The following is an 11881-nucleotide window of genomic DNA, read 5'->3' as shown; positions in this document are numbered from 1 at the left end:
GAGAGCGGAGCATACGCAGCGAGAGTAACTCGCAGTGATGACAATCAGCTCCTCAAAAGCTGACCGTGCATGCTCCGCTCCTAAACAAACAACACACAGATCGTGTGTATCCCCCGCTGCCAGATAGCGTGGGCAGGGAGGCACACAACGTCTGTAATGCCGTTTGCTCGCCATAGATATTAGTTTAGACTTTGACATATTCTTTTGAATGCTTGTGGACTGACAGACAACAGTAAATAGACTGACACATACACAGAGTGCTACTGAAGAGCAGAAGCTAACTTGCGCTCTGCCGGATGCGCTTTTATACTTCCTGGTGCTCATGTCGCCCCGCTCGTGACGTCTCGCTGCTCCATTGGACTGATTTTACACGTGCTTCAGAACGCGGTCACGCAGGGTGTTCCCTAAGCGATTCTCGACACAGCTCGAGTTCCTGAAGGGGAACCACAACAACTTCCTTGTGTGTTTGCACACACTTGGCGAATAAAGCCAATTCCAATTTTGATTCTGAAAATGAAATGTGAAAACACCCCACTCATGATCACATGGTCGTAAACGACAATGATACTTCCTTCAAGTGACCAGTGCATGTACTGTACACATCACTAATGGTGTTTCGAGGTTGTTGCTGTATTATGGGATTTTCATTTGAAGAAGAGTTTTACCTCAGAGCATACTTCAGTTGGAGCTCCTCCACATCCGCTGGTGCTGTCGTGCTGCTGCAGTGCTGGCTTAACACTGCTGTTCTGCTGGCTCAGGCTGGCACCGGCTCCTGAATGCGGGACGGTGGGTAAAGAGGCTGGGCTGGAGTGCTGAGGAGCCTGGTTTGGGTCCACGGGCACCGCAGAGCCGAATGTGTCGAGGACGGGTCTGAAGGGCGAGAGCTGCGGTACTGCGGGAGGCTGAGGCGCATTATGGCTGACGCTGGAGCTCGGGGCAGGAGCTGGAGTCATGTGTGTCATCATCGGAGAAACACGGACGTGATCGGAGCTACTGGACGAGTTCTGGTCCACGTGAACAGTTTGGAAATGGCTGGTCAAGACTCCCTAAAAATTAAAGATTTTTTTTTTTTAAATAAATGAATAGGTAAGACTCATTCAATTTCAATTCAATTTCAAATCTATAGTTAAAGAAATTGGAAATTACGACCTTTGGATAAACATTCATAAAATTTGAATTTGAATATTAATACTGAATTATAGGGATGTCCCGAGCCGATCTCAAGGATCGGGCCGATCAAGCATTTTTTTTACTTATTGTATCAGCTCTCCTAAGCCCGATCCTTATTTTACATTGGCTGTCATGCCAGGGTTATGCAGTAGGTGGCGGTGTGCGCCTTTAGGTGGGTTTGCCAACCGTTTTGGATTTGACTGATAGACTGGCATTCTGACACTTCATGCTTTCTAACCTTATGTTGTAATTATTCTGCTTATTGTACATATAAAATACAAGAAGTTTATATCATCAGTCCCATATTCATAATTGTAACAACACAATCTGTTTACAATGCTTAAAATTGTGACATGTTTACATCTACCAAAGTCTCTATATAGTGTGTGCATAGAGAGGGAGTGTATCTTATTATATTATATTACATTATATTATATTACATATACATACATATATTAATTTTACTGTCTGAGCAACTCTGTATAAATTGGATTGATATTAATAACTTTAATGTACTTGAATTGTGCACCAAACACTAGGAATTTACAAGTATCGGATCAGGACTCAGTATCGGCAGATACTCAATATTCAATGACTCAGATCGGATCGGGGGCACAAAAAAACCTGATCAGGACATCCCTACCGAATTAGTATGGGGGTAAATATTTCCTCTGAAAACCATTGTGACTGTGATTCAAAAGTAAGCATTCAATGTGCCAATTTTTGTGCGAACTATCCCTTTAAGACACTGAAATACCCTACCTGGGTGGGTGGAGCTTTTATAGTGGGAGGGACTCTGACACACATAGAGGCGGGGTTTGGTGAGAGGTGGAGACTTTGGTGTGCTGTGGGTGTGGCCTGACTGTGGGAATGTTGGGAGAGAGTGGCCATGGAGTTTATGGCGGACTGCTGAGCAACAGAATAGGCCTGCTGGTACTGGTGAATTGTGGGAAATGGAGGCGCGAACACTGGAGCAGCAAAGGGTGGAGCGGGACATTGTGTGGGTATAGGAGAAATGGAGGACAGGTGGGGGTACAGGGTTAGCGCAGAGATCTCCATCTGCGAACATGACACTAGCGAGATGTTGGGGTGTGTCGGGACAGGCAGACTGAGGGATGACTGCACAGAGGGAAAGCAGGCGGGGTACGGGTCACATCCAGGAAGAGGGGTCCCGACTGACTGAGCTGAGTTAATGGAAGGAAACTGGAGGAGGAGACAAAAGTGCATTGTAGCATGGGAAGAATAACCACCATCATGAACAGAAGAGCTAAACGCATGCTAAATTTGGCCAGTCAAAAGTGGCCACCTTGTACATTGGACTGTTTACACAAAACTACACAAATCACCAGGGATGCACGATATTAGATTTTTGTCGATATCCGATATGCCGATATTTTTCAAATCATTTTGGCCAATAGCCGATGCCGATATATGTTTTGATGATATTTATTTTGAAACAACACCAAGTCTCTCCAGTGCGGAGATTATGAACAAATTATTTTACTTTTGAGCAAAAAAACGTCTTCGTTAGAAGTAATAAACATTATTTTTTAATGAGAGTACATTGAAAGCTTGAAAATAATTAATAAAATTAGTCTTTTCTCAGACAGATGCAGTTGAAACCTGATTTTATTTGTGGATTTATTTATTTGTTAATAAAGATTTTATTTGTGGATTTAAACTTAATAGATTGTCTAAAGCAAAAGAGCTGTAAAAAATCAAAAAATCTTTTAGAGCACCTTTTATTTAAGTTTTCATAATCCATTTGAATAAAAATATATTTGTGTATTTTATTTTCATTTTATTACAAATAGGCCAACAGTGCCTCCTAAGTAAATAAAACGCCTTACCAGACGGGCATTAGGACCTGGGGGAGGCTGTCGCTGCTGCTACTGCACATGCTAGTAACTGCTGACTCTCTCACACATGGACACGTCCTTCTGTACGTGCATTCTCAGATTAAATGCAGTCATCCAAAACAGTGAATCTAATCATCATTCAGGCAAAAATTTGCTTCAAGACTGACCTCACTACTGACATGCTCTTATCACTATCACACCCTGAGCACATGTGAGCTATTTGTCTTATCGGCAAGGCATATCGGCATCATTTTTTTCAAATCGGCCGATGACGATATTTACATTTTTAGCCTTTATCAGCCGATTTCGATAACGTTCTGATAATATTGTGCATCCCTACAAATCACGCATCTGAGAAGCAGAAGAGCTGGCAGAAGGGAGTACCTGTGTGAGGTAAGCTGGAGGAGGAGGAGGAACAGGTTGTGTCAGCAGACTGGAGGTAGACTGTCCTCCTTGCTGCCAGTTGTCCATCAGCTGTGTCTGAATGGAGAGCTAATAGGATAGAAAGAGAGAAATACAAGTGTGCAAAGAGAAAACAAGATGACTCAAGAAAACTCAGAGGAGGTTTGCAGATGTAGGTCACTCTTGTCTGGTCAGTCAGTCTACAGTAGGGGTGTCCAGTTCTGCTCCTGGAGATTTACCTTCCTGCAAAGTTCAGCTCAAACGTTGAAAAAATACATTTGAAGCAGCTCATTAAGATCTTCAGGAAAACTTAATTACAGATGTCTGTTGGGGCAGGATTGGAGCTGAATTCTGTAGATCTTCTGGAACAGGATTGGGCATCCCTATGGTCAGTTACATAAATTTAGATTAAGCTTACAAGTTAGTCAGTCGTCTTTTTTTTTTCTCTTTAAAGCCTTCTGTAGACTGCACAATTGTAGCAATCCTACAAGATCATTGCAAATCACACTGTGCAACATGGATCTAATAAACTCGGGTACGACATGTCTGCAGACTGTACGATGATGACACCAATTGACACACAGGCTACGACGCAAGTTACTATTGAAGAATAAAAATGTCATCAGCATGCGCTAGTGGTAAACAAAAAGAGCATGACTAATCACACTTTGGCAATTGTAGTTTATACTGTATGTGTGCTGAAAAAAGTGGAAGCGGTGAAAGAGGAAGGGATAAGAGCTTGAGGTTAGCAGTTTTAGGTTTTAGCTCCATGTCGCGTTGATTTCATGTCGCATTTTTTATTGGCTGGTCAGCAAACGTGAGTCGTAGCAGCAAACACTGAGCAATGATCATGCTGAATTTCTGACACTGTCAGAAAATTATCGTAGGCTATCTTTGGTCACGAGACCGTGACAATGTCTGTCTATGAACCTCTCTCACTGTACGACACAGGACCACCGATTAGGAGCTGCGATCATAGAAATCACCACGATTGTTTCACGATGCCAATCTTTCGTCTGGACAGCCGAAAATCGTGCAGTGTATCCCGGGCTTTAAGGGGTCCTATTATGCATTTTTACATTTACATGACTTCTTTTAGTGTGTAATGTTGCTGTTTGTGCATGAAAAAGATCTGCAAAATTACAAAGCACAAAGTTCACTCTAATGGGAGTTATATTGCTAGGGGGGCCCACGTAAAAGTTGAAAAAATAAAAAGAAGATGACAAACAAGCATACCTGTGGGATAGGTGGTGCAGGGCCTGTCTGGCTCAGCTGCACAGGAGCAGTTTGCTGCATGTTTGAGAAGTCTCGGAGTTGTCCATCTGTTGTGGCATTCTCAGTGAGTTGCTGCAAATGTTGTAACACAGGTGTTTGTCGAGTCTGTGCAGATGCTGGTGGGATATGCTGCACGCTGGAGGCTCCGCTCTGAAAGCTCTGATCTGCAGGCAGCGCTGCTTCTGTTTTAGATGGGAGACTGTGTGCAGTTGCGACTGCAGTGAGCTGCACAGGTAGAAATGTCTGTGCATTTGCTAGCTCTGCCCCGGCAGGATGGTAACTCGGACCCGCGGCACTCTGTGGCACAGAGAATGGCTGATGCGACGCTGCAGTTTGGAGGGCGTGGGCCTGTGCGTTCAGCTCGGCAGTCTGACCTGTAGGTGCAAGCTGCTGTTGATCCATGGTTTGTGGTGCGATCGAGACACCCTGCAGAAGCGCCAGCGGCAGGGGAGTGGACAGATTCTGTCTGGCGGGCTGTGCGGGGGTCTCTGAGGAGACAGGAGGGAACGTCTGCATGTGTTGAGCTGCGGCAGGTGCAGCCTGGCTTTGGACTCTCAGAACAGAAGACTGCAGAAGAGGAAACAAACTAATGAGAACCAATACACTTCTATTACATAACACAAATTATAGGCCAGATTTACAGAACAGGGCAAATTCGCATTAGACCACAATCCCATAAAAGCACTGATGGGAATGGAAAGTTCTGCTGTTGATCTTCTGACAATGCACAAATGAGAGAACACAGCTCATCTACATAATGACCAACGCAATCTACTAAGGGCGGTGCAAACTAACGTAGGGTTGATAAGTAGGTGCAGGTAATCTACTAACAACACAGGCACAAAATAAGGCATGCTTTTTGGGGGTGTTAAATAATGGTGCAAATACCTCTAAACTGACTAGCGCAAACCTTACTACATGTTACATGTGGTGTCCCTCAGGGTTCAACTTTGGCACTGTTACTGTTTTTACTGTACGTGCTACATTTTGGTTCTATATTTAGGAGATATGGTGTGTCATATCCATAGACTGTATAAAAACATGGACGTAGTGTCCATGACGTCACCCGTAGGTTTCTGAAGAGCATTTTTGAAGCCCAAAGTGGGCGGAGCCGGCCATCGCCATCTTGGCAATGCATCACTCCTGGATGATTGAGAATGGGCAAAGAGGCGGGATGTCGGTGGAGCTGGTTGCTGAAACCACACCCACCTAGCTTAACGATGGTGACAGCAGTGGCAATCCTCCTGTCACTCAAGTGGACACACCCTTAATTATGCAGAACTTTAAGGCTTAATATAATTTAAATGGATGAGTTATAAAAAAAAATCACCCCCTCACAGTTGTCATGAAGGGCAAATTTAGCTATAGACCAAAACCACTTGTACAACTTGTAAAAGCACTGTACCAGGCTGTAAACATTTTTTTTCTGCTGTAAAATTGGGCATTTTAACATGGGGGGTCTATGGGACTGACTCCCTTTTGGAGCTCTAGTGGCCAGTCGATGAATTGCAGTTTAAGTCACTTCATTGTTGGTTTCAAGAGAGACCGGAAGGTTGTTAAACAATCTCGCTCCTCGATACCTTTCAGAGTTGATTACTGAACACAACCCAGTCAGATTACTCAGATCACAGACCAGTCATCTTCGGGTACCCAGATCTAGACTGCAATGCAGGGGTGTCAGAGCTTTTGCAGTAGTTGGACCCAACTTAAAAAATACCTTGCCATTATCAGAAAAGTGACTACAGTGTCTGAGTTTAAAAGTCTTTTAAAACCTATTTGTATTCTTGTTCTTTCAATGTCCTGTGAATGTCTATTTTAATGTGGGTGATGGATTAACGCAATTATGTACAGAACTTTGCTCAACCGCTTTATAAACAAATTAAACTTGAAACTTACTAAATCACCTTGCATGAATACTCTGTTCCCTTTGTGTCTGAAAGGGAAACACCTACAAATGCATATGCAATAAGGTCAGCCACAAAAATAACTTTGTCCACGCCTTTTCATTACAAATTTTTCACCACAGGTCTTTAGTAGTTTTTTAAAGCTAAAATTGTTGGTAAATATGGCCCATTCTTTAATATGTTGGATTGTTAAATAAAACAGCACACGTCAACAAATGCTACAATGAGTAATAGCAGGCATGCAGATCACACACAACCAGGTTAAGTGAATGAAAACATAAATGATTCATAAAGAAGGTTAGCAGCATGACATCAGGCATATCGTAAGCGTGGTTAATGGGTAGGTTTCGGGGAGTTGGGATCTCCTCTGTAAGAGAACGGCCACACCTGCAGGATAGGTAAGTACGGTTACAGCCGCCGAGAGGAAGTGCAAAGGAGAAGAATGCATCTGAGCATATTAGACTGCTTAGAAGTCCTACAGGCACCTGGGAGCAACAGCAGAACCACTGCAAAGGCTGGAGAAAACCAGAGCTTTCCTCTAAAGTAGCAAGGCGACACCGTGTCCTCCACCTACCGCATCAGCCAGAGAGCGCTCGCCAGAACAAAAACTGGCTCTGCGACGGGAGGTCAGTCCATCACGAGGCGGCTCCAGGGTGTGCCCCTCATCGCTGTGGCTGCGGGCAGGCCGGTACTGCCCTCTCTCGGGCTGATGTCTGTGGCCCATGATGCTCTCCAGAGATTTGTTAAGCTGGGAGAGGTCAGAGGTCTCACTGAAGGAGCCTCTGCGGACATCAGGGACGTGAGGAATTGGAAATAAAGAATAGGGCAAATGTCTTCTATCTGCACATGTCCCAAGCAGAAATAAGGATAAGCAGACCTGACACGGGGACGGTGGCTGGTGAGGGGTGGGGTTTAAAGAAAGCCGACGCCCCTGCCTTGCCATTGAGATAGACTCCTCCCCCTTTGTCTCAGAGGACGGCCCCACTGATGTGTCGCTATAGCGGCGAGTCGTTACAGGCGAAGGAGCGAGCAGCAAATTTCCAGAGCGAGAACTTCCCAATCCATCTTCTGTCATCTCTGATTGGTCTCGTGGTATTTGAAAGGAGGCAGGACTTGTGGGTCGGAGCAGGAAACGGATTAACTCATTTACAGAAGAGCTTTCATGATGTGCACCCTGGAAGAAAAGCCACTTCTCTGAACTATTATCATTAAATGACAAACAAGGGTCTCTAGCACAGAGCTTATAACACACAACAAATAAAGGACACAACAAACTAGATGCGTACATTTCTTGAGGAATACTGAGTGAGGTTTGAATGTGCTAAATTGCTTTGTGTGTGTACAGTGCAGTATATAATCATTATAAAAATATCTAAGACTGTTTAGGATTTTAATTGCCATGGCTTTTCCAGGTGTAGAAATCTCACTTTAAAACTCCCTCATATATCCAGGTTTTCAAAGACCATGAAAATCATCCTTCATAAATAAAAATGACAGCTGTTCAAAAGTACTCAACACCAAGTCTCAATGATATTTAGTTCTGTAGATATATTTTTTTTTTGTAATTTTATCATCTAGGTGAAAATTTCACATCTGATAGCTTGTAACAGTAAAGGCACATCTCTCCTCAACAACCTGCATTAAGGGTGGGCAATATATAATACCGGTAGACACGATTAAACAGTAGAAATTTGTCAACAGGTAGAGATTTTGTACCATCGAAGTTACATGCTCATGTGACGTTGCTGTGCAATGTGGTCATGAAAACTTATCGTTTGCATGCATTTATAAGCATTACGATTTAAAAACAATTGACTTTAAGCTGCTGAAAGAGAACTCATTTCACTATATGTGCGCTCTGTCTGAGAGACTGTTTCTGAACGCTGTCAGAGAGACACGCGCACTTGAAGATGCTTCTCATAGAGCACGGGAGTATTGAACATTACTAAAATAACAGTTACTTTTGCCGCTTTATAGGCCATGAACAGTTAAACACACACACTTGTATGTGTCAAAATGCTCGTCTTTGCAAGTATCCTCGTAAACACAGCAATTTAGGTCTTAAGTGAAAGCAAACAGCCGAGAAAGAAAACACGTGTGTAAGAGTATATTGGATCCGGGCAACTCTTAATGTGACAGCAGTCTAATATTCCTGCTGTCTCTCATTCATGATAATCAAACAACAAAAGAGAGAAAATCTCTCACTGCTCTTGCCTACATCACTTTTTTAACTTTAATAAGGTAGTACATATAGGGGGTTCGTGGAAAAAAGCCCATTCAAAAAAATTGCCATTGGACCAATAGATGGATTGCAGGGTGAATTTGGATCCCCTTAGCCTGTTTTCTAAAGGGGGACTGGGACGTTTCTGCTTACCTCGCCCCCCGCACGCTCCGATTTGCTGACCCCGGAATAGGGGGGTTTTGGACACACGTAGGGGCGACACCGACCTGTTGAGCCCACCCCTCCGTCCATGGAGCCTTTGAAGGTCCGATTCCAATCATTTTGGGGGACAAAATGGGGTAGTCGATCCCAAAACCCTACTATTTGTCCATTCTCCCCTTGAAATGACTGTGCAGGGCTCTTACCCCAGAGCCTGTGCGTCCACAGTGTCGGTATTTGTCCATCTCTCTACCAGGGTACATGGGTTGGCCCCCTGGGCCAAGGGCCTCATCCCACGAACCCACTATTTGTCCATTTCGCCGCTAAAATGGAGGAACGGCCCCTCGACCCCTGCGGACCACCGCCCCCGGGCCCCTCCCCCCAGGTCCCACGAACCCACTATTTGTCCATTTCCCTGCTATCGTGCCGGAACGACTTTGACCTCGACCTTTCACCGCTTGCCCCCGCCCCCCGCGTCCCACTAACCCACTATTTCTCCGCTTACTCACTATTTTTACGGAACGCGTCCGAACGCGGCCCTAAGGCGGGGGGCAGGCGCCCCCGACCCGCGGACGCTCACCGGTGCCCTCCCTGGCTGTTTTACGCTCCGATCGGCGTGCCGGGGGCCCCCACGGACCCCCACATAAAATTTGGGGCCCCTAGGACATTTCCAACTAAATCCCACTTGCAATTTATTTGAATGGGTTCGGACTAGCGGTTTCGTGGACGCGGCTCCGAAAGGGCCGATCGACTGGAGGGCGTCATTTGCGTATCGTCAGGAGTCCCTATAGCGGGTGGAAAAGTTAGGTGACCCTGCGATCTCATTCGGGGGTCAGAAGGTCAGAAAAGAGACTGCAGTCCACGAAACAGTTACGCGCTTAAATGGGAAGCGGGACGTCCCCGTACGGGGACGACGGGTGGTAGGGCTCCGAGATTTGAGATTATGGCATCTCAGGGGCCCCTCTCTCGCGGCCCTGAAGTACGAAGCCGTAGGACCCAAAACAAGTTTTCCCTTCACTGTAGGGCGCCAGCGCCTTCAGGACGTCGCTCGGGCGGGACTTTCCCGGTCCTCTTTCTAGTCTATTTGCGTGTAAGTGTCCTCTTGCAATGTATGTGCAGGGTTTTCCATAGTGATGCAGTGGACACGAGAAGCAATAGGTCGCTGGACCTGGACCTTCAACTAGAGGGCGCCATTTGCGTATCATCAGGGGTCCCTTTAGCGGGCGGAAAAGTTCGGTGACCCTTCGACCTCATTCGGGGGTCAACAGGTCGAAAAAGGGACCGCGCGTCCACGAAACAGTTGTGAGCTTAAATGGGGAGAGGGACGTTCCCCGTTCATAGACCATAGGACGTAGGGCCCCGACATCCGAGATTCTCACATCTCAGGGGCCCCTCACTTACGGCCCCGAAGGCCCCTCGCTCACGGCCCCGAAGCACGAAACCGTACGACCTTCCGAACAAAAGCACTTCTCCTTAAGCATGAAAGCACTCGAAAGGCTCTGACTGTGTAAGAGACAAAGAGGGCTGAGGGAGAGATTCTGTGCAGAAGGCCTCAAACTTTTCCCTTGGCTCTAGGGCCCGGCGCCTTTGAGACGTCGCTCAGGGCCGCCCCAGGGGCCACCGTGCCGAGTTTTGGGCCCCTGGGACCTTTCTGAATAAATCCCACTTGCCACTTATTCGAATGGGTTTGGCCTAGCGGTTTCGTGGACGCGGCTCCGAAAGGACCGATCAGCTAGAGGGCGCCATTTGCGTATCGTCAGGGGTACCTCTAGCGGGCGCAAAAGTTTGGTGACCCTTCGACCTCGTTCGGGGGTCAACAGGTCTAAAAAGGGACCGCGCGTCCACGAAACAGTTACGCGCTTAAAAGGGAAGCAGGACGTCTCCCGTATGGAGACGGAAGGTCACCGGACCCCGAAACTCGGCACACACCGCCGTCTTGGGCCCCTCGTTCGGGCCCCCAAGTTTGAGGGCCCTAGTCACTTCCTAAGCCATTTAAGTCCGGCAGCGCGTCTCACTGTAATCGGGCCTGTTTCTGGGTCTCTCTCATTGACTTCAATGGCGGACAGAGAAACGGATGAAAAATCAGGAAAAATATTTTTTGGGGTCCCAGACCCGGGCCCTTTGGGTACATCTCTCCGGGGCTCCTGACGCAACTGCGTGTCCAATTTGGGCCTCCTGCGACCTTCCTAAATAAACCCCACTCTCCATTTATTTGAATGGGATTACCGTACAGGGTTCGTGGACACGACTCGGAAAGGTCCGATCGAGCCGAATTTGAAATCTTTGTCTCAAGGGGGCCCCCTCGAGCGGGCGAAATAGTTTGGTTACCCTACGACCTCCTTTAGGGGTCAAAAGGTCAGAAAAGGGGCCAGCGCATGTCTGTATTTTTCCTTGAATATTTTTGCTGATTTTTTTTAAAGGTCTTCCCGAACACTGAGGAATTTGGCCCTTTTCCACGTGGTACGTGAGGGTCCCACGGTCAAGCATTCGAAGCCCCTAGGCCCTGGCCCCAATATGACTGTTATTTTAAATCAAACATAAAGAAACATCCCATTTACAGTTTATTTAGCAGGCCTTTCATAGTGGTTCCGTGGACATTCATTTTTAGGCAAATATTACACTATTTTGGCACGAAAAGGTCATGAATGGATTCTGCTGAGTGTGGTGAGTACAGTAGAGGTGGTTTCATCAACAATATCACTCATACTTATGGAAAATAGATTTTATTTATGTGTGTTCTCGAAACTGCTGAATACATTGGAATTGGGATGTTTTAACTGCAACAACTAGGAGGGTTCCGATCATGCCGAATTCAAAATCTTTGTCTCAAGAGGACCCCCTCGAGCGGGCGGAAAAGTTGGTTACCCTACGACCTCCTTTAGGGGTCAAAA

The 11881-nt window shown here is 46.2% G+C and overlaps 1 protein-coding gene across 1 annotated transcript in view; it reads right to left on the bottom strand.

The window, feature by feature from the left end:
• Positions 1-644: 644 nt before the first annotated feature.
• Positions 645-11881, bottom strand: part of LOC107721139 (serine/threonine-protein kinase WNK1-like) — a 49364-nt gene continuing 38127 nt past the window's right edge. The window contains exons 10-14 of the mRNA XM_016529006.1: positions 7185-7784; positions 4668-5273; positions 3414-3521; positions 1933-2373; positions 645-1046 (exon numbers count right to left, since the gene is read on the bottom strand). Coding sequence (XP_016384492.1) covers positions 645-1046; positions 1933-2373; positions 3414-3521; positions 4668-5273; positions 7185-7784 — 2157 coding nt within the window. The remainder of the gene's footprint in view (positions 1047-1932; positions 2374-3413; positions 3522-4667; positions 5274-7184; positions 7785-11881) is intronic.

The sequence above is a fragment of the Sinocyclocheilus rhinocerous genome, unplaced genomic scaffold, assembly GCF_001515625.1.
Source record: "Sinocyclocheilus rhinocerous isolate Xijiao unplaced genomic scaffold, SAMN03320098_v1.1 scaffold2226, whole genome shotgun sequence".
NCBI lineage: Eukaryota > Metazoa > Chordata > Actinopteri > Cypriniformes > Cyprinidae > Sinocyclocheilus > Sinocyclocheilus rhinocerous.
This window is presented reverse-complemented; position numbering and strand designations above follow the sequence as displayed.